Source organism: Erpetoichthys calabaricus, chromosome 2, assembly GCF_900747795.2.
Source record: "Erpetoichthys calabaricus chromosome 2, fErpCal1.3, whole genome shotgun sequence".
Taxonomy (NCBI): domain Eukaryota; kingdom Metazoa; phylum Chordata; class Cladistia; order Polypteriformes; family Polypteridae; genus Erpetoichthys; species Erpetoichthys calabaricus.
This window is the reverse complement of record NC_041395.2, coordinates 127,206,125-127,233,652: the sequence shown is the minus strand read 5'-3', so window position 1 is coordinate 127,233,652 and position 27,528 is coordinate 127,206,125. Positions and strand designations below refer to the sequence as shown.

The 27,528-nt window shown below is 38.3% G+C and overlaps 1 protein-coding gene across 1 annotated transcript in view; it reads left to right on the top strand.

The window, feature by feature from the left end:
• Positions 1-3,089: 3,089 nt before the first annotated feature.
• Positions 3,090-27,528, top strand: part of LOC114646335 (lysosomal amino acid transporter 1 homolog) — a 37,430-nt gene continuing 12,991 nt past the window's right edge. The window contains exons 1-4 of the mRNA XM_028794491.2: positions 3,090-3,483; positions 12,691-13,036; positions 21,208-21,337; positions 24,711-24,798. Coding sequence (XP_028650324.1) covers positions 12,804-13,036; positions 21,208-21,337; positions 24,711-24,798 — 451 coding nt within the window. The 5' untranslated portion in view covers positions 3,090-3,483; positions 12,691-12,803. The remainder of the gene's footprint in view (positions 3,484-12,690; positions 13,037-21,207; positions 21,338-24,710; positions 24,799-27,528) is intronic.

The following is a 27,528-nucleotide window of genomic DNA, read 5'->3' as shown; positions in this document are numbered from 1 at the left end:
TATTAAACTATGTGATACTACCACCTACTCTTAACTGTCAATAACAAGCAGCCTTTCTATCTCACCTTTCATAAATATAGCTTAATCTAGTTATCATAATCAATCTCCACAATTAACCTTTTATTATTATCTAATAATCGATTTTTTCACATCATCGTACAAAGTCGGGTACTTTCTAGTCCATACGAATTCCCTAAACAAATATCGATGTAACAGCTCGTCCGTAACAATATTAGTTTAATCTTTTTAGAAGGCGTACTTTCGTCTTTTTTTCCCTCTCCGTTGTGTCCTACACTATTGAAATAAGCATTAAAGTATTGAAGTAAGCGTTAAAGACGCATACAGTGCCACCCCGCTGCCTGCGCTTGGAAAAGCAGATCATAACCTGGTTCTGCTTCAGCTTCACTACAAATCAAGAGTGAGGGAGCTACCTACCTACAACCATACGCTCATTCAGGAAGTGGTCCCCTGAGGCAGAGCAGGCTCTGAGGGACTGCTTTGGAACTACGGACTGGGATATCCTGCAGGGATCACATAGTGAGAACAATGAGGAGGTTGTTGACTGCACTACTGACTACATTAACTTCTGTATGGACATTGTAGTTCCAGTAAGAACAGTACGCTGCTATGCTAACAACAAGTCATGGATTACAAGTGACATCAAGGGCCTTTTGAATGAGAAGAAAAGGGCTTTTAAAAGTGGTGATCAGCATGAGCTCAAGCGCGTGCAGAAGGAACTCAGAGTCCAGCTCAGGGCAGCGAAGGAGCAGTACAGGAGAAAGCTGGAGCAGAAGTTGCAGAACAACAGCATGAAGGAAGTGTGGGATGGGATGAAGATCATCACTGGCTGCAGCTCGAAGCGGGGTGCCACCATCGAGAGAGACATGAAGAGAGCAAACCAAATGAACAACTTCTTTAACAGGTTTGACCACCCTAACCCACTCTCATCTCGGAGTACTACACCCTCCACCCATCCTTCTGCTGATACCAGCATAGGAGAGACATCCCCACCCACAATTACAGCAGCGCAGGTGAGCAAAGAGCTGAGGAGACTTTGTACCAGCAAAGCAGTGGGTCCAGATGGAGTATCGCCACGACTGCTGAAGGTCTGTGTGCTGGAGCTGGGGAGTCCTCTACAGCGCATCTTCAACCTGAGCCTGGAACAGGGGAGAGTCCCGAGGCTTTGGAAAACATCTTGTATCACCCCAGTCCCAAAGGTATCACATCCTAGTGAGCTGAACGCCTTCCGGCCTGTCGCTCTGACGTCACATGTGATGAAGACCATGGAGCGGCTGCTGCTTCACCACCTGAAGCCACAGGTACGCCACACCCTCGACCCTCTGCAGTTTGCATACCAGGAGAAGGTGGGAGTGGAGGAGGCCATCATCTATATGCTACACCGATCACTCTCCCACTTGGACAGAGGCAGTGGTGCTGTAAGAATTATGTTTCTAGACTTCTCTAGCGCCTTCAACACCATCCAACCTCTGCTCCTTAGGGACAAGCTGACAGAGATGGGAGTAGATTCATTCCTAGTGGCATGGATCATGGACTATCTTACAAACAGACCTCAGTATGTCCGTCTCGGGAACTGGAGGTCTGACATTGTGGTCAGCAACACAGGAGCGCCGCAGGGGACTGTACTTTCTCCGGTCCTGTTCAGCCTATATACATCGGACTTCCAATACAACTCAGAGTCCTGCCACGTGCAAAAGTTCGCTGACGGCACTGCTATCGTGGGCTGCATCAGGAGTGGGCAGGAGGAGGAGTATAGGAACCTCATCAAGGACTTTGTTAAATGGTGCGAGTCAAACCACCTACACCTGAACACCAGCAAAACGAAGGAGCTGGTGGTGGATTTTAGGAGGCCCAGGCCCCTCCTGGACCCCGTGATCATCTGAGGTGACTGTGTGCAGAGGGTGCAGACCTATAAATACCTGGGAGTGCAGCTGGATGATAAATTGGACTGGACTGCCAATACTGATTCTCTGTGCAAGAGAGGACAGAACCGGCTATAATTCCTTAGAAGACTGGCGTCCTTCAACATCTGCAATAAGATGCTGCAGATGTTTTATCAGACGGTTGTGGCGAGTGCCCTCTTCTACACAGTGGTGTGCTGGGGAGGCAGCATAAAGAAGAAGGACGCCTCAGGCCTGGACAAACTAGTGAGGAAGGCAGGCTCTATTGTAGGCACAGAGCTGGACAGTTTGACATCCGTGGCAGAGCGGCGGGCGCTCAGCAGGCTCCTATCAATTATGGAGAATCCACTTCATCCACTGAACAGTACCATCTCCAGACAGAGGAGCAGCTTCAGCAACAGACTGCTGTCACTGTCCTGCTCCACTGACAGACTGAGGAGATCGTTCCTCCCCCAAACTATGCGACTCTTCAATTCCACCCGGGGGGTAAACGTTAACATTATTCAAAGTTATTGTCTGTTTTTACCTACATTTTTATTACTCTTTAATTTAATATTGTTTTTTGTATCAGTATGCTGCTGCTGGAGTATGTGAATTTCCCCTTGGGATTAATAAAGTATCTATCTATCTATCTATCTATCTATCTATCTATCTATCTATCTATCTATCTATCTATCTATCTATCTATCTATCTATCTATCTATCTATCTATCTATAAGCCACCACTGTCACTCTAGAGATGGGCGGGTTCTTGACAGGTGATTGACGGCAGGGTATTCAGAGGTGTACTGAGCTCTGCGTTTCACTAAACTCTGGAAATGTGTCGTTATACCTTTGAAATCCGAGAAGGCAGGTGAAGACTCCCATGGCATTATAAATACAACCACGCAGATTATAACGGGGTTAAATAAGAAAAGGACATAACTTTAGACGCTGGAGGACGATATGGAACACTGCGAGAGTAGAAAAGCCTGCCTAGCGTTGTGACTGTTTTTACAGGGCGTTTGCGAGTTTGATTCTACTGGAAGACTGGTGTAAATGATTTCTTGTGGAATAAACACACCCGTTATTGGACTTAACTTCCATCCGTTGTGTGTCTTTCCATTGCGGTCTGCAGTTTCACTCTGTTGGGTTATGTCTTAAATCATCGCAGTCCGTCGACCAGTAGGAGCCGCTGTGCCTTACTTTCTGTTGCCAGTCTACTCCTCTTAACGTCTTCACTTCTACAAAAACACACTGGCATCTGAAGAGTTTTGCTCTTGGGACGCAGCATCCTGTGTGCTAAAAGCAGCGATGACAAGCGGCTTGATTGTGCGCATTGGTGGACACACCTTATTGGCATGAGCCGCCCGCGTACCTGGCGTGGGATGCAACGAGTTTGCGCATCTTCACTGCCTACGTTGCGCTAACTCGTACAAGCCGTGTCCTTCGCAGTGCATTGTCCTCTCGTATCGACGTGGCTAGTTCAGTGACTTTGAGGAGCATACTGAACGACATTTTGGCTTCATACTTTTTTTATTTTTGTGATAACGACCTGCAGTGCTTCTTGCCAAGGCCAGCACAGGTAACTGAGTCGGGTAATAGCATTTGTCAAGGAAACGAATAAACTCTTTTTTTCCCTCAGCTTACCGGATATCGTTCGACTAAATACGGAACTTCTGGTTTTACAGCATTTCGATTTTCATTTCCGTTTGTCATTTTATTGGGTTATCATATTTGCACTGATATAATGGTCCATGATTTCTTGCAAGTCACGAGAGATTCTTGTTTGGTCTTGTGATTTTTTTTAATACTTTTATTAAATTGCGTATATGACAACGAGCCGAAAGTCGGTAAATTAAACCAGAATATGATGCAAAGTAGATTTAGCGAGATAACAAGATCATTTAACCAGAAGATAAATAACAGCAAGATATGTGAATAGTTTGACTGAAAATTTTAAAGAATTCAATCAGAATAATGAGTTTAATGCACGCTGTAGTCCTATAATAAGATCTGTAAAGCAGGGTGGGCGTCGGTTTGAATGACGAGTCACATGCCCCCTTATTCGAGTTTATAAGGAGAGCCTGGAGGCTGTGCATGATACGAATTCATATATAGCACTGAGTATTTTGAATCGTTTGGTTGTGCTTGAAAGTAATGTACAGTATTATAATGTAAGGCTGCCGCTCAGGCTATATTGGGGTAGGGGAGGACGTCTATTTGATGACGTACAGCCCAAAAGCCCATCCCGTTTCTGCTCTTTTTGCGTGACTGGGTTTAAATTGCAGGTCTTACAAATAAGATGGGTATGTGCTTTCTACAAAATACTGGGAGTGGTGCGCATTGTTCTACCTCCCGTGCTTTGATTTTTAAAATAAGTGGCAAATCCTTGCAAAAGCAGAACTCAATACTGTGATATTCCACCTTGATAAAACCTTGAATTGGGGTATACAGTTAACAGGCACTCTGAACATGGCCTTTTTTAACTTTAATGTTAGTGGGTAGCAGCTGTGCCCAAAGTGAGAAGTTTGCATGTTCTTTCCGTATTATCTTTCTACATGGTTTCTGGTTTCCTCACACAATACAAAGGGTTGAGGAAATAGATAAATACGTTTAATGCAACACATTGTGTATTCTATTTCAAGTAGTTGTAAAAGACGACCTGTATTTTAACTTTCAAAAGTAGCTTGGAAGATGAAACTTGAAGCCCAAACTAGAATTTAAAGCCTTTTTAGAGGCAAGAGGTCAGCTTTCATGTCTTAACTGGAAATTTGTTTAATATTTGTTAAATGACAGTATTAATTATTATTTAGAAATGAGTACATTAGAGGGTTGGCTCAGGTTGGAAAGTTGGGAGATAAAGTCAGAGAGGCGAGATTGCGTTGGTTTGGACATGTGCAGAGGAGAGATGCTGGATATATTGGGAAAAGGATGTTAAAGATAGAGCTGCCAGGGAAGAGAAAAAGAGGAAGGCCCAAGAAAAGGTTAGCTACTCATCAGTCACCACTGCAGGGTTGCACACTAACTTGGAAGGTGTTAGTGACAGTGAGCCAAGCTGCACAGAGATGGGGAATTGAACAGACTGGATGGCTGGGATCATAAGAAGCTCAGTTTTTGCCAGGTTGAGCTGTAGATGGTGGTCCATCATCCAGGTTGAGATATCAGTAAGATATGAAGAGACTCAAGCTGATACCATGTTGACCTGATGATGTAATGACAGGTACAGCTGTGTACCATCAGCATAGCACCATGGGATTGCATGATGGTGCCCAGAGATGTGTGTACAGAGAGAAAAGTAGAGGACCCAGCACAGATCCTTGGGGCACCATTGTGCATGTCTGGTGTATCCTTCACAACTCTCCTTGCTAGGACACTGTAGGATCTGCCTGAGATGTAGAACTCCAATCATCTGAGAGTAGTCCCGGTTATGCCAAGGTCAGAGAGGGTGGCAAGAAGGATGTCACAGTGGACCGTGTATAAGGCTGAGGAGAGATCTAGAAGGATCAGATCAATGACATGTTAGTAGGTAGCTCTATCAAATCATAGCTGGTCGACCACAGTCAGTAGAGCCAGCTCAGTCAAGTAGTTCTGTTGAAGCCAGACTGGTTGATATTGAGAAATCCATTCTGTACAAGGAAGGAAAATCCCCGGTTAGAAACAGCATGTCCAAGTGTTTCGGCAAGGCGAGAGACAGGCCTGTTATTGTTAACTTGGAATGGATTGAGTATTGGTTTTTTGAGAAGTGGTGTTTTCAGAGCGTGTTTGGTAGGAAATGTGTTTGAGCTGGATGAGGTGTTAATGATGTGTGTAATTGCAGAAATGAGTGAGGGGGAGATGGCCTGAAGGAGATGTGAGGGGATAGGGTGAAGTGGCCACATAGTGGCACTTGTGTGTGTGTGTGTGTATATGTGTGTATACAGTATATATATGTGTGTGTGTATTTTATATATGACTTTCCAATTTATTAGGTACACATGTCTAATAGCATGTTGTACCTATGTTGGCCTGCAAAAGAGCATGAATTCAACAAGAAGCTGAATGCATCATTCAGGAATGTTGTACCACACGGATTATGTTGTACAGATGATACAAACTGAATATCTTCATTGCCTATTTTTGGCTTATTTCAAACGCATTCAGTACATTTGAGTTCTGGACATTGCATATTCCTCTGAAGCGATGAAAACTTGCCAGTGCGTGCTTAGTGACCTGGTGCGTTACCATGCTGGAAGTGTTCAGCTGAGTGTGGCTAATCTGTAGCAATTAAGGGAAGAACTTGGTCAGTAACAATGTTCAGATAGGCGTTGCCATTTCAGATGCTCTTCAATGAGTATAACAGGTTATTATGTGAGCCTGAAAAATATTCCCCACAACATCACATTGCCACCAGTAGTATGTAGTGTTATCTGCAACCAGGATGTCTCAATGGATTATCATTCCTTGCCTAAATTCTGATCCTTGCATTAGCATGATGCAATAGTAGCCCAGATTGTCTGATGGGGTCCGTCTGTTTGCATCTATGATTTTTTATCATGGATCCTATCCTATCATGGATAGTTTTTTTTGCTGCTTGAACTATTCTTTGGAAACCATTGAAATGGTTGTGCATGAAAAGCCAATGACAATTTGCATTTGGGAGATGCAATAATTCACACACGTAGTTGCAACTGTCATGCCTCATTCAAAGTCACTAAGGTCACTTGTATTGTTCATTCCAGTGCTCAGTTGAACACAAATTTGATACTAGAAACTCGGGTCTATGATCATGTGATGTATAAAATATTGTAATGTAGAATTTATCTGTGTATAAATAATAGGGTTTAGTGACCACAGGTTAGTTTGTGGTAAGTTTTCTGGGTGGGAATCCAAGATAAAGGAAGGGCAGGGCACGTGTTCACCAATCTTTTTGGTGGTTACTCCTTTTTCCAGCTGTTCTGCTTTGAGTTCTCATTGGGTTGTCTGAGAGTTATGGTTTCAGGCATGTAATTATGTCAGGGACCTCCATGGCTGCTAGTGGGGCACCCAGGGATGTGGCTGCACTATTTGTCGAGTGCTCTATTTGATCCAGAAGTGCTTTAAGGTGTATCACCCACTAACCCAAATTGGTTGCTGAGCAGTAGAAATCATTGCTTATAATTTCCAGCACTCTAAGTATGCTTAACTATTTTGATTTTTGCACTAGGAAAATTGGCTTCAGAAAAAGAAAGAGTTAATGAATTAGTTTTAAAAATAGATTCAGTAATCCCTCGCTATATCGCGCTTCGCCTTTCGCGGATTTTATATGTAAGCATATTTAAATATATATCGCAGATTTTTTGCTGGTTCGCGGATTTCTGCGGACAATGAGTCTTTTAATTTCTGGTACATGCTTCCTCAGTTGGTTTGCCCAGTTTATTTCATTCAAGGGACGCTATTGGCAGATGGCTGAGAAGCTACCCAACTTACTTTTCTCTCTCTCTTGTGCTGACTTTCTCTGATCCTGACGTAGGGGGATTGAGCAGGGGGGCTGTTCGCACACCTAGACAATAGGGATACTCGTCTAAAAATGCTGAAAGATTATCTTCACGTTGCTACCTTCTGTGCAGCTGCTTCGTGAAGCGACATGCTGCACGGTGCTTCGCATACTTAAAAGCTCGAAGGGCACGTATTGATTTTTGATTGTTTTTCTCTGCTCCTGACAGAGGGGGTGTGAGCTGCCGCCTTCAACAGCTTTGTGCCGCGGTGCTTCGCATACTTAAAAGGCAAACAGCCCTATTGATTTGTTTGCTTTCCTCTCTCTTTCTGACAGTCTCTGCTCCTGACGCGCACTCCTTTGAAGAGGAAGATATGTTTGCATTCTTTTAATTGTGAGACGGAACTGTCATCTCTGTCTTGTCATGGAGCACAGTTTAAACTTTTGAAAAAGAGACAAATGTTTGTTTGCAGTGTTTGAATAACGTTCCTGTCTCTCTACAACCTCCTGTGTTTCTGTGCAAATCTGTGACCCAAGCATGACAATATAAAAATAATCATATAAACATATGGTTTCTACTTCGCGGATTTTCACCTTTCGCGGGGGGGTCTGGAATGCAACCCCCGCGATGGAGGAGGGATTACTGTATTACTGATTTTCCTTTTAAACTACAGTTGCAGGTGAAGTGTAATTGAGTAATGAAGCCACCCAGAGCAGCTAGTTTTAATGACCAGACATGGGTTACATTTATCTGTTAAACGCAAAGGGTTCTGCACCCATTACTCAAGTTAAAAAGTACTTGTCTGGGTCTTATTTATATTTGGACAAAAAAAATTTAAGAAGGTATGCAATGTTTGATTTCACTGAAATATAGTATACTGCTTTCTTTAATTGTGCCAGCAGATGTTAAATATGGGGTTTAAGTCAAATATAGATTCTTATGTGGTAAACTCATGGTAGAGTTTAAGGGGGGGTTAAATCTTATGGCTTATATTATCCAAATATTCAACCTTTGAATCAATCACCTAATGTATTATAAAACTGTATATTTTTAGAAGTATGCCCTGTGACATGGTGCTGTGGTAATTAAACAAGTTTGTGATATAGCATCAAAGTGATGGATGTACAAGGCGATTAAAATTAAAACAGTTGTAGCATTGTAGAAGCATACATCATGGCTGATGGCTTCACATGTGTTCTGTTGTAAATGTTTTTGCAATTGTTTGATTGTCATGATAGCTTTTAAAATTGTTTTGATTAGGATGAAAAACTGAAAACTGATCATGGTTCATTAACAAAAACTAACTTAACCCAAATCAAATACAAGCTCCTAAAGCAAATGTTTGACTTGGCAACAGTCAGTTCAGTTCAAATTGTACATCAGTTACGAAAAGTTGTTGATATAGCTTTTTTGCTCCTAGGTATACTGTTATATGCAGTAGTGTAATGTGGCTAAGGCACTGACATTCAAACATCAAGCAAGCATGTCATTTAGTCCAATAGTGCTCCAACTATAAAACTGTATATAAGCTATTTCAATGTATCTCACTGTAGAATATCACTTAGGACAGGGGTTCTCAAACTCGGTCCTGGGGATCCACTATGGCTGCAGGTTTTTGTTCTGGCCAGATTCATCATCAATGACAACAACTGATGTCATTTAATTACCTGGTATTTTTTTCTCTTCTCTTATTCTACATTTAGAAAAGCACAGCAGCATGATTTTTACATTTATAAGACATTTAGGAGTATTTCTATTTTTGCTATAGTTTTAAATGCTTATCTGTCTTTTGTTGATTTTATTATATTTTGCCCTTTCTCTGTGCAGTTTGTTCCTTTCATTGTATCTTAATAATGACATTTACAAACTAGCAGAGCAGACACCCCAGCAAATGACACTGAATTGTGAAAGGCTGCAACTACTTTGGCATCAGACCCACTAATTAGTAAATAATGGGTTAATTAAACAATTAGAACACCTTGAAAAGTAGAATGAAAATCAAGAAGAAAATATTATTAAAAAGAAAAAAAATGCATTATTCCCATATAACTGCTTAATACATTTTAGTAAAGTTTTACCAGACTTAGTTTTCTAATTTCTATATTGTTCCCAAAACACAGAATCTGGGAAATAACAGTTCACTTAATTAGAACAGGAGTCCAATTAAAAACAGAAACTGGTTGGAATAAAAACTTGCAGCCACAGTGGATCCCCAGGACTGAGTTTGAAAAGCCCTGACTTCGGATAAAACATCACGTATAAATAACAATGTGTAAATGGGTTCATTTTTTGCAGGGTGTGGCTCTGTCTAAAGAGATCTCCCATAACATCTGACTGTAACTCATGCTTTTCCTAAAGTGCAAAATGCGAGCTGTCGTTCATGAAGTGAACAAACTTTTGAGCAACTCAACTTAGAAAAAGGAAACAATGAAGTATTCAGAATGCATAATGTGAGCAGTCTATGATTCCAGATAAGGCATTGTATAAATAATATAGATGATTAATATCCAATTTAAAAAGTAAGCCACATCAGTCTTTATTTTTTTTTTTACTTTAAAGATATCTACAGATTAATATCTAAGTCTTTAATAGTTATCTGATTGAGCATTTCAGTTTGAATCAGTAAATATTCACAATTCACAGTATCTGAAAACATTTTAAATCTCTGAATACATCGGCAATACATTGTGTGTGTGTGTGTATTATGGAAAAAGTCTGTTCATTTACAAATATACATTCTTGAGGATAGCAATTTTTAGATCAAACGTTGATAAAAAATTATTATGAATTGTTAAAACATACAAATGTTTATTAAAGGAAGACTGGGTTATTCTCACAGTTAAACAATGTATTATTAGAGCAGTTTTTGTCCTGCCAAATTACATTATATTATTATCATGCCAACAAAGGTAAATATGTAGTTGAACAATTTATTACTTGCGCTGCTATAATAATACATAATTTATGTTCTCTTGTATATAGTTTTTGATAATAGGATGCACTTATGCTGTGCCATAAACACCCTGCCTGTGTAACGGTTGGAAAGAAACTGTGTAAGAACAAGTTTTTTCTTTGGTATAAGCAACACCTCCCTTTTCGAACCTAAAGCAAGGACTCACTTTGGATTTTAAAAAGTCAGAGAAGGATATCAATGTGAGGTTATATTCAAAAACTGCCACAGCAAAATAAGGTATTGTAGATATATAAGTGCAATTCTCACTCAGCACCTCCCAGAGTTAAGCTAAGACGAAGCCAAATCTGCAGCAAAGTTGACTAGCCAACTAATACTGGCTGCAACTGTAAACAGCCTTTGTAGAAGTAGTACTACTACTAGATAGCCACATTTGTTGTATGTTTTATTGGCATGGACATCAATGCCTGCAGTGTTAAGTAGCAAATACAGATTTTCTCAAGTTATGTTATGCTTTGTCATTGGCTTTTTTTTTTATTTGAATATATTAGGTTTGCGTTATGCATTTTCTCCAATGTTTCAAATAAGTGGTGCCTAAAATCTATTGTGAAATAAAGTCAGTAATAAAGCAGCTGTTTAGCAATGCTGATAGAGTTGGTTTGACTTGTAATGCATATACTTCATAGTAACCTCATGTAACTGAATAATGATGAAGCAATACTTGTGTGTACTAGGAACAAGTTGCTCAGCAGTGTGAGCGTTTTCCACAGCTTTTGGGACATTGTAATTACCCAAAGAAGCAGCCTCACTTCACAGCATGTTGAACTCGCTTTTTTGCAAAAGAACCTCGGTGTCCATAAATACTTGGTTTGCATAGTGTTTATTTTTTCATTAAAGTTTTGTATTAAAGAGAGTTCACATTTCTTTAAGTATTGTGTCTGTTCTTAATATAGATGTTTAAGATGTATTTGAGGACAGTGTGCTGCAGTGGTTAAGGCTTTGGACCTAGAACTTTAAACCCTGAGGATTTGGGTCAAATCACACATTTAACACTGTGTGACTTTGAACAAGTCACTTTACTTGCCTGTGCTCCAATTGAAAAAACAAATGGAAATGTAACCAATTGTATCTCTCTAATGTTGTAAGTCAGCTTAAATAATGGCTTTAGTCAAACAATAAGTAATAAAGCTGACTATGCTGTAAATTTTCAGTGACTCTGACAGGGTACAGTTTTTTTTTTCCATTATTGTTACATTCCTCAAGAGAGCAAATGTCCAAATTTTGGAGATGCACTGCATCTTTAACAAATATGTTTTAAGTTTGATTCACTTGTTTTCAGAAAAAAAGTGTTGCACTACTTAGAGAATTGTAATACTTTTGAAAATTGAAAATCATAATATAAATTATCAGTGGTTGCCACTGGTTGTCGACCTCAAGGGTGTTCTTGTGTAGTCATTGCAAAAACATTGTTTTACATGTCTGTATTATGAGTTTGGTTTTAAAGATTGTTTGTGCCCACTCTTAATATTCCATTTAGCCAGATTTTTGGGTAATTTGCATGCAGTTACCTGGAAAGGCAGATGTCCTGTTTCTTATTTAAAAACCCACATTCCTTATTCCTTACTTCCCCCTTTGTATTTCACTGTCATACTGACCACATGCTAGTGAACCTCTTGATTCTCACTGTGGCTCTGATTTGCTTTTTACTTTAATCAGTGAATCCCTGTGACTGAATCTCTTTCTATGTTCTGTCATACCAAGAATCCAGCTTACAGCCAAACTGTCATGTTGCTTTTAGTAAAGTACAGTGGGTTAGCTCCTAATCTACTTTACCAGTGTGGGATCACAGAAAGCTGAAGTTCAACCTGACTGGCATGGGTCAAATGCAGATTTTTGTGTTACTGGGATACCAATGTGTTGCACAGTATGCTTATGTAATCACTCCCATTCACTAATGCAGAACTACCAGTCAACCAGTTAGCATGTCTTTGATCTGTAGGAGAAAACTAAAGTCCTTGCGAGGAGGACTTGTAAGGAATTCCAGCCATGATAAGAAATGAGATCCCTGCGCTACGAGCCTACACTGTCATCTACTGTAGCACTGCACAGTAGCATTTATTATTTGTTTAGTGTTTTATTCTGTCATAAAAACCAAAGCTGAATTGAAAATGTGTGCCTGCTGGTGAATAAATATAATAATGTTAAGTTATGTAACCTGGTAAAATGATTTTATCTTATTAATGGTTTCAGTATTACTTGTATAAGATCTCCTTTTACAGAGTTTCTGTTTTAAAACTTTGTTCCATAGATGCAGCTTTCTTGCATAAAAGATTGTAAGGTTTAGTTTAAGGTATTAGCAAATATTACGTTTTAAATTGTTCGTATCCTATTTTTAATGTAAATAACTTTTATTGTTCTTTCACAGGCTAGATAAATGACAGGTGCAAGACTGTTCTTATGGATCCTGAGACTTAGCAAGACCCACAATTGTCCAACCAAAGACGTGGGCACTGATTTGTCTGCACTCACAGGAAGGTGATGGTGGCTTCTCCTTTTGTGCCACTTAAAAGCATGTCTAACACTCACTTCCTTGGACGACAACATCCTCATTCTCAAGTATACAACCTCACTCCTGTAAATGAGCTGCTATGTATGAATGGTACTCCATGGATCTTCTATGTCTTGGAAGAGTGTGTGGAAACTGTATGGGAATATTACAGTATCATCATAGGACTGATATCTATGGCCTGCTTCCTTCTTGCCATATTACCGTAAGTATTTTTATTTGTTAAATTTGAAGGCGTTTTTCTACCTGCCAAATTCTATCTCTGTTTTAATCTCCATAACTGGTGCTCACCTTTTTTTTTTTAGTTCCTTAGCCAAAAATACCTTTGTTATATTAGAAAACTGGAAGAGATAATGGCTTTTACAACAGTTGTATGAATGCAATAATGTTACATGTAATAGCTTGTGAGTGCATAAAAACATTTTTGATGCATAGTTATAGCAGATTTTTTTTTGTTGTTGTTGTGAATTTAGCCTTTAGTTTTATTTTATAGGGTAAGTACTTAACTTCTTTGTAGCTTATACCTTTTCTTTTTTTTTCATGGTGCTAGGGATGCAATTTAAGTGACATTTCGAAGCTGTTTAACATTATTTATGTGAATACATTATGTTTGCTTTATGCCTTTTCTCCAGTGTGTCATTTTAAAGCTTAATAAGTGTTTTTCTTGCTTAGTTACATACATCAGATTTCAATTCCTCAGATGACAGATTTGGCAGTACAGACAATTATCATATCCCTTCCGGTTATAACAATCCATGTCAGATTCTTTTTGGACACTGGGATTATGTGATTTATCAATTATATCGTGGCACTGAGGATACCACAGTCTCCTTTCAAAACGATCAAAGATTTTGTTTCCCTTTTGGATGGCGGATAAATGTGTCCTTATCAGAGAGCACAAAACTCTTCCCAAACTCTTTGGCTTAATGATGGCATATAGCCAGCACAAGTGGCAAGATACCATAACACCATTATGACATGCTTTTCACTGGGTATACATCTTTGGAATATCCTGTCTTCTCAGTGGAGACTGCAGAACGTTGCAAAAATATGAAAATTGTGAGGCAACACTATGGAGACTGGATACCCAGTTGCTGTCATTAAATAATTTTAAACAGAAATGTGTACAACCAGTGTTGACTTCATTCACGCATCCAGATTGACTGCAGCACACATGTGGCTTTAATGGAACATCCTCTGCTCCTCTTCTCTCTTTCCTCATAGTAATTGTGTGTGCCACATAACAGCTTCATAGATAGTCCTTTATTATCACTAAAAATCAACAAAGCACAGAAAAATATCCACCTACCAATTGAACACGACAACAGAGGTAGTAGTCAGATTACAACTTTTTATTTTGTAAAGGAATATTTAATCAGATTTGTATAATGTCTGCTAAAGACACATTTAACATTTCTAGTACAATGTATGTACAATGGGTTTACATCCTTTACATGTACAATCTGGGTATGAGTGCCTAGTTTAAATAGGCAATGATCTGAACACATCTTAAAAACCCTATGTCCATTGGCAAATTAATTAATCAATTGTCATTGCAGATGTCATTGTGTATTGCCACAAACCTATTGTTGGCCCTCATTGTTTAATTAATAACAATTAACTGTTAAAAAGTACACACACTGCTTAATAAAACAGAAAATAATGTGACAGACCCTGTAGATAGAATGTGGTATCCTGGCTCAAAAATGAGTTAGAGTTGTATGTAGAGGAGCATAATTGATGATATAGCAATAATGAAAACCTGGCTAAATAATAGATGTGTATTCCTCTATGTTATCCTTATTTTTAGGAAGGATAGAGAGGACAGAAAAGGAGGTGGGGTTACTGTTTATGTCAAACAGAATTTAAACACAAGTCCATCTTAGTGATGACATGTGACTTTGCCTGGAAAGCATTAAAGATCTTATTTTAGGAGTTTGTTACACACCAACCAATGCAGACAGTAATTTCAATGCACATCTTTTTAGTAATATTAAAAAGACAAGTTTACAGGGTGATATTGTATTCATGGGTGAATTTAACTACCTGAATATTGACTGGGAGAGCCTTGCAAATAGTGGAGAACAAGTTTTTAGAAGCAGTCAGTGACTGCTTTTTAATGCAGTATACTAAAGCACCAATATGGGGTGAAGCCAGTCTGGATTTAGTATTTTGTAATAATCAGGATAGAATTGAGATTGTAGAGGTGATTGAACCACTAGGGTCAAGTGATTCATAATATAATACAGTTCTCAGTGTTTTCAAAGAGTGTAGATGCAAAGACTAAAACTGTTAAGCTTAACTTTGGTAGGGCAAATTTTGAGCAGATGCGGCAATGTCTAAGGAGACAGACTGGGATGAGCTTTTGAGTGTGAAGACAGTAAGGAGCAGTGGAACAGGTTTAAAAATGTTTTACATGTAATGCAGGACAGTACATACCTACATTTGGAATTAATAGGGAAGTAAAAAAAAAAACAAAACTACACAGTGGGTTAATAAAGAGTTAAAAAAGAAGCTGCAAACGAGAAAAACAGCTGTATAAGGAATATAAGACTAATTATTCCAAAGTGAAATGTGGGGCATATGAGGACATGAGAGCAATCGTTAAGAAAGATATTAGGGAGGCTAAAACACAGTTAGAGTGGAATATAGGAGATAAGGTGATAGATGACCCAAAGAGATTCTTTCGGTATTTTAGTAGTAAAAGGAGGAGTTGAAGTGCATCAGGAATAGTAAAGGAGAATTAAAAAATATAGACCGTGAGATAGGAAGTGAATAACCTCCCAGTGGTAAATAGGACTACTAAGGAGGTAGTGAGTGTTGTAAAGGGAGAAATACTGAATAGGCAGAAAACAAACAAATCTCCAGGACCAGAGGTAAACGAGTACATGTATAATCCCTTAACACACATTTTTAGGATGTCACTGTGTATTAGGGTAGTTCCGAAGGACTGGAAAATGGCAAATATTATACTATTATATAAAAAGAGTGACTGGGCAGATCTAAGCAATAATAGGCCAGTAAGTTTAACATGCATCACAGGAAAGTTAATGGAAGAAATAATTAAGGATAAGATTGAATATAGCACATAACAATTACAGTAGTATTTCTGAACAGTTGGCATGGGTTACAAAGATGGAGGTCATGTTTTACTAACATCCTGGAATTCTATGAGGTTGGGTATTATCCAAGTGGAGCATATGATTTTATTTATCTTGACTGTCAGAAAGTATTTGATAAGCTGCCACATGAGAGGTTAATCATCAAATTAAAAAAAAGTGGGAGTTCAGGGTGATATTTGTAGATGGGTGCAGAATTGGCTCAAATACAAGAAGCAGAGGGTGATGGTGCAAGGAACCTTATCAAAATTAGCTGATATTAAGAGTGGTGTTCCGCAGTGGTCAGTGCTAGGGCTGCCACCATTTTTTAAAATATGTAAATGAATTGGATAGGAATATAAGTAACAAGCTGGTTAAGTTTGCAGATGATACCAAGATAGGTGTACTCGCAGAAAATCTGAAATCTGTTAAATCATTACAGAGGGTTTTGGATAGCATACAGATTTGGGCAGATTTGTGGCAGATGGTTTTTAATGTCAGTAAATGTAAAGTATTACATGTAGGAAGTAAAGATATTAGGTTTGAATACACAATGGGAGGTCTAGAAAATCAAGAGTTTATCTTATGAGAAGGATTTAGGAGTTGTAGTGGACTCAACACTATCAACTTCCATATAGTGGTCAGAAGCCATTAAGAAAGCTAACAGAATGTTAGGTTATATAGCAAGATGTGTGGAGTAGAACTCCAAGGAAGTTATGTTCAAGCTTTATAATACAATTGTGAGGCCTCATCTGGAGTATTGTTTGCAGTGTTGGTCTTCAGGCTACAAAAAGGATGGACTCCAGAGAAGAGCAAATAGTCTTATGCCAGGGCTACACAAAATGGGTTCTGAGGAAAGATAGAAAGATCTGAGCCTTTTCAGTTTGGGCAAAAGAGATTAAGAGGAGACGTGATTGAAGTCTTTAAAATTATGAATGGAATTAGTATAGCGAATCGAGACTTTGACTTTAAAATGAGTTCATTAAGAATAAGAAGACACAGTTGGAAACTTGTTAAGGGTGTGTGAACAGATTTTTCTGGCAAGGGCTACTGACATGATAGTTGCTGCTGTCTGACCTTGCAAGTGGCATGTTTGATTTTTGTAATTTATTAGAACATCACACAGATTTCAGCAGACACTGTCACACTATCTGTCAAAATGCACACAAACCAGGCTACATTTAGCAATCTTCAATATTACCATCTAATCTGCTGCTTTGATGTAAAATATGACATGCAGCTGAAATATGGTACTCTTGTGTCTTCTGAATTTAAATACCTGTATACGTCATGTCTCAAAATAAATCTGTATCATGAGATGCAGTGAACCAAGGTAAATAAATTGTCCAACACAAATTAAAATGAATCTTAAACTTCTATGGTTTAAACACTTAACATAAATGTTTAGACCTAAATGCTTTGCATTTCGGAAGCTGAGTTTTGTATTTTACTGACTTCTTCCTTATTTGCCTTTCTGGTTATTGAAAACATTTTTTTTATGCTGTCTTTAGTTACTGCTTTTTATATACACACTTTCCCTTGGCAAATGTCTGCAGGAGTTAAATGTAGCCTCAAAACAACAGGTACAAAAGAGGAAACACACCAGGATAGGCTACCAGTCTATTCTATATTTTACTAGGGGGCTCCGCCCCCTGCTCGCTTCGCTCGCCAACCCCTGGCGTTGGGACATGACAAAGAGTGAGATGTATGAATTAGATATAGAATAGTGTGCAGCTTTGGATGATGCGCATAGAAATAACAAATAGAGTGTTTGGCATATAGTAATGTTTTATTGGAATGTGCTCCATGACGTCAGCATCCCGATTAATGTAGTCCAGCAGCAATTTGTATTTATCGGCTCTAAGTGAAGGCTGGTTGTTTTTTATCCATTGCAGATCATTTGATTCCGCTCGAACATAAACGTCAACGATGTATTGTTGAGTCAGCTTTCCTGCATTGAGTAATGGATTAAAGTCGTCCCTTACTGAGAGTCTGTAGGAGAAATATTCTTTCACGGATAAACGTGATCGTCTGTGCCTGCTGTTTTTTAATTCTTGAAATTGTAGCACTCCGTCCTTCCTGTCCAGTTGGAAATAATATGGGGTATGTTAAAGTATTAAGAAGCGGAAAGCAAATGTGTATGCGTTGGAATGTAGGTGTGTTGTTTTTATCAGGACGTAAATGTAGAACAATATCTCCGTGAAATGGAGGCTCACCATCTTTACTTTGAAAGACAATTGCCACTTCATTAACGACGGGCAGATTGTATCGTCTTGGATCTTGTTCTTTGTCCTTTATCAAGACCAAAGCAATTGTACTTGCCGCTATAACTTCTGCATTTGCTTTTGTATTTGCCTCCTTTTCAACTTCATGTAGCATTTTTATAGACTTAGCTAATGGGTGATTGTTTATGACATGAGTGACGTTTCTCATTATAGGCTCTGTTTGCATTGTTTGTTTTCAGGAAGGTTCATGCGTTGATATCTAGGATGTAGATTTGTGCATATTTGCGTCGTTGTTTTGTTTCAGGGTGCACTGTTCCAATGCGATGCAATATTTGTCCACATATGCGAAAGCAGTATGGGCCATTGCCTTTTGGTGGCCTGATATGTACTCCGGTAGATGCAAAAGCAAATGAACTATTGTAGGATGTAATGCAGTTCATAAAGTTTTTACTTTCAGGCACATCGTTAGTTAGAAGCCTCTTTAGATATTCAGGATATGAATGTAAAGGAGGCAGTCTAATCTGACCTTTTTGACAACAACGTGTAAATTCATTATTTGTATTGCCAGTTGTTTCTTCTGTGAAGTTAAGTGAATGACAATGATTGCAAATGACATTCATTAATCCCAATGAATTTTCCTCAATAGTGGATTCCTTATTGAAGGCGTTTTCAGCCATTTGGCGTAAGCGTTTAACAGGTGTGTGGCGTTGATGTCCACGACGGGCATGTTTTGCTTTTTGCGTTTGATTGCCTTTTTGTTGCATGTCCATTATTTGTGACGCGCTATTTTTTTCTTTTTTTTTCTTCGCCTCCGCTTTGTGCAAAGTCCGTTTCAGTCTACGCCGTGCATTGTTTGTATCGAGCCTTGTCCGTTTTTGTATGTCGGTCATTTGAGCTTTGTGCTTTTCGCGTCTTGCTTTTTTTTTTTCTGTCAGTTCATTTGCGCTTTGCACACGTCTCCGTTCATTTATTCTGTCTCTTCGCTCCCTTTTTTGTATGTCTGATACGCGAGCTCTTTCGGTTTGAAATCGTGCTTCTTTCGATGCAGCACTTTGACACGCGAATCGTTTTGTACCCGTGACCGTGTATTCATGACTTGTTTCTTTCTCAGCATGCGAAATATGGATAAGGATCGCACTCACTGTTAATATGTATCCTTTTCTGCAGTTGAACGGTTAAATAGTGCTTTATTGAAAGGACATCCACCTATGCTGACACCTATGCCGACACCTATGCTGCCTATTGTGAAGGTGTTGACGTTCACTTTAGAATATGTGGCTTTGGGTGTCACTTCTTATGGATGTGTGGGGGGGGATTGTTCTTGCGCGAGCGTCTCCTTTCTTTTTGTGTTCCTGTGTCTTGTTTGAATCCCCCTCTTTGTGTGTGTCCCGTCCCTTGTTTGTAGGGTCTGTGGGGTGGTTTTGTGTTCTTTTTTTTTGTCTTCCATGGGCTTGATGAATCCCCCTCTTGGTGTGTGTCCCGTCCCGTCCAGTGCCTGTAGGGTGGGGGTGGGGGGGGGACGGGGGGTGTGTGGTCGTGCCCTGCTGTTGTGCGCTCGTCTGTTCTTTTTTTTTTGGTGTGTTTAGTTTCGTGTGCAATGTGTTTCGTGCTTTGCCCGCGTTTGACTACTCTTTTATGTGCCTTTTCCTTTTTTTGGTGCTTGTTGCGCCTCATTTCTGTGACTACTTTTTGTATGTGCTCACTCCTATTTTCTGTGGTCTTGTCCGCCTCTCGCGGCCCCTCATCCGCCTTTGTCGCCCTCTTTTGTCCGCCTTTCTCCGACTCTCGCGGACTCTTTTTGCGCCTGCGCCTCTCACGGACCCTCATCCGCCTCTCTCGCCCTCTTTTGTCCGCCTTTCTCGGCTCCTCAGCCGACTCTCGCGGACTCTTTTTGCGCCTGCGCAGTACGTCTTTTTGCAGCTACGGCCCATTGCCGGATGTGCCTGCGTCCATCATCCGGTTTAGCATTCTCGGTTAGTAATATGGATTGCTAAAGTACCTGCCAAGTGCTTATTTTTTAACTGTGTAGACAGAAGTATGACTATTAGAACATTGGCTGCTTCTTGGCAAGATAAATAAGATGGAAATGTGTCTCTTCACTATTTAGGAGTGATTCATTCCAATGAGTATCGTTTTACAAACACATGACAATTTTCTGGTGTTAAATATATTCCATTTCCAAAGATTTCCAAAATTTTTAGTCTGTCAGAAACTGGTAAACTAGAAGTGTAGAACAGCAAGCAGTGCAGTAAACTGCAGGAAGTAAAAATAATACAAACATTGTCTGCAAGAGAAGGTTCTAGAAATTGTATCTGCTTAATGCTCTTTCCTAGCTAGATTCTGGCACAGTTTATATCCTGGAATGCTCAGTAACACCTTATTTTGTGTGTGTTCTTCAGTGATTTGACCTTTTAATAAAAAGAGAAAAGCATTCATATATAAATTGAAAAATTTGCTGAAGTCAGATGTTTTTTGTCTTATCAAAATGAGCATTTTTCCTTGTTTAACTTACCTGTTGTTGCCTTCTTAACGTTGCAAATCAAGATTGTCTGGTTTGTCCTTAAATGGTAAATCCCTGGTGTACAGTTATATAAAACTATGTTTAAATGAGGGGCTGTGTTTCACACTTGCCTTATGTATGGTACTTTCTGATAACTAGGTTTTAATAATTGTTTTAACAATTTATTATTTCCATTTTTCTTGAGCCTCTGTTAATTCCTAATTTCCCCTTGGCAACAAATAAAAAATTGTCTTGTCTGTCTATCTGTTTGCCTGTATTTGCATTATGTTTCTGAAATATTGTATGTGCAAATAAAAAAAATTTGCAGTTCAAGAATGACAGTTTAGAAAAAATAAAAAAATTAAAGCTTAATTTGCTTTCAAATCTAGTGTGATTTCCCCAACACTTGTGAACAATGTGCAAATAGAGCATTATGTACTGAGTCGGCATAACTTATTCTAAAAGTACCTAATTTACTGTAGGTGGTGGTGTTGAATTAGTATTGTTCAGGTTTTATTCTAAATGGTGTATTTGTTTTTCTCATTTGCTGTAGTCAGCTGTATGAGTCCTATCGAAATGGAAGAGCAGATGAGGCCCTTTCCCAGGGATTTTTATTGTGCTTATTAGGTGGTGACCTTAACAATTTTGCTGGTTGCTACTTAACTAATCAGTTGCCAATCCAGGTAAGTGATTTACAGTATAATGTTTTCTCATTTAATCTGTATCAGTCCATTGCCAGGCTCACCTACAGACACACCATCATTTATGTTACCATTTTGCTTGAAACACACATCTTTGGGATACTGAAGAAGAACTAGAGTAACTAAAGAATAATCCCTGTAAGCACTAAAAGAATGTGCAAAATCCATACAGACATTGACCAGTCCTGGATCTGTTAGGCTGTCCAGCTGAATGACATCTTTGTACAATGTGTTGCGTTAAAGAATAATCCCTGTAAGCACTAAAAGAATGTGCAAAATCCATACAGACATTGACCAGTCCTGGATCTGTTAGGCTGTCCAGCTGAATGACATCTTTGTACAATGTGTTGTGTTAAAATAAATTTGCATAACACCACACATTGCTACTGGACTACAGCTCCTGTCATTCCCTGCTGGTTCCTAAATGGGGGCTGGTATGAAGGGTTGCTGCCATTTAGGGACTGGGGGAATAAACATCTCCCAGAAACAGTCCCTCCCTGACCTCCACTTCTATCCTGGCCAAGCATGGTGCTACACATTTTTCTGGTCGGGGCACCTGTCCATTTATCTGGGGCTTCACGCTTGGGTAAGGAACCTTTCGCTTCTTCATCTGGGATGTCTGTCCTTCCCTCCTGAGGAGTCTTGTTCAGGTATGGCACCTATCTCTCTTTCAATTGTTTTTTTTTTTTAACATGAGTGGGATATTTTTGTCATGCTGCAGTATATTTTTCATTTTTTATTAGTGGTATAGAAGTTGTTTTTTCTGTAGTAACAGTTAGTTACTGAACCTAAGCTTCTGTCCTGTTAATTTTTACTGTAATGTCTTTGAAAACAGGGTTGCCATCATGTCTCATGTTTATTTTTATTATGCAAAAGCAATATTTAAGCAATAAGATTATGTTTGAACTAAAACATTAATGAATAAGTAAGCACATTGTTTATATAGTTTTTATAGTTAATACCTTGTGAACATTTATTCATCTGTATGAAACAATTTGACTGTATTGCTTGATGTTTTATTTTAACTTGTTTCCAGATACAAATAGTGGTATAAGCCTGGACATTGAAAAGTAAACTGAATTGAATCGTAATTATTTTATATTGTAATTAATTGGTCATAAAGAGATGCACAACATTGTGGTTAGTGAGGTGCAAAATTTCAGCCTGGGATTTTTTGCATTTTTTTCATTTTTAAGCAATTTTGAAAGGCTGTTGATTAATATGGGTACAACAACCCATAGAGCCAAATAAAATTGTAATGGTAACTTGTTTTGTTCTCGGACATAAAAATAAATTCATAATATAATGTAGAAGAAAGAGAAAAGGGAGTGTGATGCCCGGGTTGTCTGCAGCTGGCATACCTCTCCTAGAACTCGGACAACTGCAATGATGACACACACAGCAACAGATGGTAGAAAGTGCTTTGAGCTTTTATTATTTAATAAATAGTGTTTCAAAACAAAAATTCAGTTCAGGTTTCTTCTGTCAATAAATAAATAATCCTTGTAAAAAACTGATTCTGCAGAGGGTAAAATGCAGATAAATAATTAATCAATAGTTTAAAAAACAAAGGTTGAAACAAAGTCAGGGTCTGTCAGTTTTAAAAACCTTGACAAGCTTTGGTGCCTCCTTTTAATTCAATTTAGGGGAGCAACCCTACCCCGTGAGCGCTGACCACTCACTCCACCTGGGGCCATCCCTGGCCACTTGCCTCCACTCTGCAGGACTGATAGATAGATAGATACTCCAGCAGCAGCATACTGATAAAGAACAATATTAAATTAAAGAGTGATAACAATGCAGGTATACAGACAGACAATAACTTTGTATAATTTTAACGTTTACCCCCCCGGGTGGAATTGAAGAGTCGCATAGTGTGGGGGAGGAACGATCTCCTCAGTCTGTCAGTGGAGCAGGACATTGACAGCAGTCTGTCGCTGAAGCTGCTCCTCTTTCTGGAGATGATACTGTTCAGTGGATGCAGTGGATTCTCCATTATTGACAGGAGCCTGCTCAGTGCCCATCGCTCTGCCACAGATGTCAAACTGTCTTGCTCCGTGCCTACAATAGAGCCTGCCTTCCTCACCAGTTTGTCCAGGCGTGAGGCGTCCCTCTTCTTAATGCTGCTTCCCCAGCACACCATAGCGTAGAGGGCGCTCGCCACAACCGTCTGATAGAACATCTGCAGCATCTTATTGCAGATGTTGAAGGACGCCAGCCTTCTGATGAAGTATAGTCAGCTCTGTCCTTTCTTACACAGAGCATCAGTATTGGCAGTCCAGTCCAATTTATCATCCAGCTGCACTCCCTGGTATTTATAGGTCTGCACCCTCTGCACACAGTCGCCTCTGATGATCACGGGGTCCATGAGGGGCCTGGTCCTTCTAAAATCCACCACCAGCTCCTTGGTTTTGCTGGTGTTCAGTTGTAGGTGGTTTGAGTCACACCATTTAACAAAGTCTTTGAGGTTCCTATACTCCTCTTCCTGCCCATTCCTGATGCAGTCCACGATAGCAGTTGCCTCCATTCTGATGCCGTTCCTTTACTTTTTCTTTCCGTTTAGCCTCCAGATTCTTTCTAATTCTTTTTCTTTCTTTCCTGATCTTCTTGTCTATCCTGCTCAGGCCCCTTTTATCCCTTGTGGTCATAGGTGCCTTAAATACAATCAATAGAGCACTAATAAGGAAACTGGCTGGGCTGACTGCATCTGCACAGTAATGAATCAGCCAGTTTCCCCATCAACAGCCCAGGGGCTGCTTGACAATGCTACTATGCACAATTCCTTCCACCCCAGAAACTGAGTATACCGTTTTCAAATTAAAACACACATCACATTGGACCACTAAATGCGCTTTACCATTGCTGTGTGTGCAGTCTAAGATTTTGTTCTGCTTTGCCACTATAACTGTTTGAATAGGCTCCATGAAGGTCTGACTAGAAAAAGTAAGTGTAGAAAATAAATGCATGACACTGATGCTATAGCAAACTCTATCATGACAATACCATCTAAAAGTGATCATTTGATTCTTTCAGTATGAAAATTCCCATATTTTGCTGTAAACTATTTTATATGGCATAATTTGGAAATATTACATACAGATCTTGTTATCAATTAAGAAATATCTTTGCTAGTTAACATAGACAAATAGGTGCAAACTTTGATTCAATTCATAAAAATGTACTTCTGTTTAGTATTTTATCAAATGTTGTAATTGGGCAGTCAAACTGATTCTTCTCATCTAGTATCCATTATTTTTTAAGTTCTTAGTTGTAGCACTGTTTATTGTGATTGAAAACGGGTATCATACCTAAGTAGACAATTTTATATTGTTTTCTTTACTGTTTTGTTTTCTAGCTGGTTACAGCAATATCTTATGTCTGCATGGATATAATTATGATCTCACAGTTCCTTTATTATAAGCTTCAGAATCAGAAGTCCCAAAGTAAGCATTTTTATTTTTTGTCTTTTTTTTTTAATCAGAGCTCTAGAATTAAATACTGTTTAAATTTCAATGCTATCCTCCACCTACCCTTGTGGCTGCTAGTTTTTATTTTCAACTACTCTATTTATATCGGGTCAGATTCTGCACTTAAGTAAACTTCTTTAATTTACATATCTTACTGTTTGAAATTAGGAATGTACAATAATATGGTGCTTGATTATTTTTATGGGATATAGGTGGATACATATTTATGATAATTTACTGTGGGGTAAAAACTACTTTGTTCTTCATCTTAATCTACTTACATTTGACCATTTTTATTTAAGACAAGTAACAAAATAGCAATGAACTGACACAGATTGGACAGTATATAACAACAAATCCTACAGAGGAATCGTTTCTTTGTAATTACCACTATTGGGCCAAATGGTTTTATGTAATATTATTATTTAAAAAATACATTCACAAAGTCAAGAAGAAAAAGCACCTGTCATGCACCTTGCCCCCAGAATTCTTTGTGTGCTGATGCTATGCACATGCTGGTGCGAGTTAGCATTACTCAACAGTTGGTTTGTTTTTAAGTGTATATTGCATTGTTTATTTCCTGGAATTGTGCTTACACCAAAAGCTGGAAATTTTGAGGGATTTGGTAGTGATTTATTGAGGATAGTATTTGGAATTTTGTTATTATAAATCTGGGCTCTTAAGTGTAAAAGCTAATGACATTACAAAAATGCTCATTGGCATGCTTATGTCTATACAAGTCATTTTTCAATAGAAATAAAGGTATCGCTTTAGGTGTCCTTAATTATGCTGTACTTACCATTTAATTACCTGTATAATTACAGAATGACTAGGTGTTATTACCTTGTACTTACTGTGTAATACCGTGTAACGCTATAAGCTGTCGGTTCTAATTGTTATTTCACAATTTATATACATACGTACTTATAAAATTTGGAATAACAATTAAAATTAAGTACTAATACCATTACACTGTATTACACAGAGAGTACAAAGTAATAACACCTAGTTTCTCTGTAATTATACAGGTAAATACATGATAAGTACAATGTAATTAAGGACACCTAATCTAAAGTGATATTGAAATGAATAATAAAGCTGGAATTACAGTAGGGAATCTTTTGTCTGTTTGTTTAGTGTAGCCTTTTGTTTTAAACAGATTTTTTAAAATTGAAAACCAGTTCTTTTGGTTTGTGGGATGTTATTTAGTTATTAGCCCATTGTAATTTTAATCATTCTTTTGTATCAGAGTTTCATTTCCAGCTTATATTTTAATTTTCTGTTAAAAATAAGAGTAAAAATGAGAGACCCTTGTTTTAAGGCAGCTACTTCATTAATGAGCACACATGGTGAAATTAGTCCCAGTTTATCTAAATATCTGTTATGTACTTTGGTTCATGACTAATTGCCTTCTGCATATTATAAACAAAAAATAATTCTTCAAATTAAGCCAAGTAAACTGTAAACACTTTTCTGAGCATCATGGAAAAGTAAAAGTCAACCGAGAGCTAATGCAAGATATCTGATTTGCTCAGTTTAATTATCAGTAAGACTGACGTTAAAGTAAAAAATTAACTGGAGAAGCCAAGCCTACAGCCTAGGTGGTCTCCCAGTACCACGAATCCCCACCCCTAGTCTAAATTAACAACATTACAAGAGATGCTTATTTTCATTTTGAAAGACATGTTTTTAGTGTATTAATAAATACATATTTCAAAATCCTGCACTGCAAAGTATGAGCAAAAGCAAGCTGTATAATTAAAATTGGTAAACATTTGAGGAAAGAATAGACTCTTTTTTTAAATGGAAAAAATAGCCACATGGGTCCTTTAGAGCCAGGGTTAGAAACCTTCTATAATTTTAATTATACAAAAAAAACCTCTTATTTCTGCACAGTATCTTTTACACTTCAAATTGTGATTTGGCCATATGTGTTAAATATGACTAGAGTAGAAAGTGTTAAGAAAAAAAAAAGTAAATGCATCTATGAAATTCTTAATGCACAATAAAAATAATAGTTCCTGACATACACATTGGAAATTTGGCATCTGTTCGGTTATATTACTTAATAAGATTTTTTAGATTTTGTTTCAGCTATATGTCTCTGTTAAAATTATTTTTACTTTTCTTATATTTATTCTACAGTAGGTGTCTACATAAAGGCAACATCTTGTGACTGTGCCACAATTTTGACTTTGAGCTTTCAATGGATTTATACACTTTATGTATCACTGAATATGATTTGACCATTTTTGGAGTGGTAATTTGCAGCTCAGGATGTAATTAAATTATCTTGATAACTAAATTAATCACTCAATGAAAATGTAATTTGGCACAGCAGTTAGCATTTTGAGATACTAGAAGCCTATTCATTTTGAACAAAATTGCTCCAGGAGAGAATTATTTTACAGAAACAGTAATTTTGTGTTCTTTTTTTCCCCCATGTTGTTTGTGCGTATATTTATATTGGCAATCAGTATTTTACTGCAGAAATCATAGCTTTATGTAAATCATGAACTGGACACTTCAGTTTCTTTAATTCTTTTCCAACTGAGTTTTTTTGTCCTTGAGTTAAAAAAATGAATACAGGAAGATTCATGGGATCTGTTTGTCAAAAATGCAACAAAATTCAAAATAATTACAGGTGACAAACAAGGATAAAAAGAAGAAATGGTTAAAATTGGAAATGTTTAGTTGTTGTTGTAG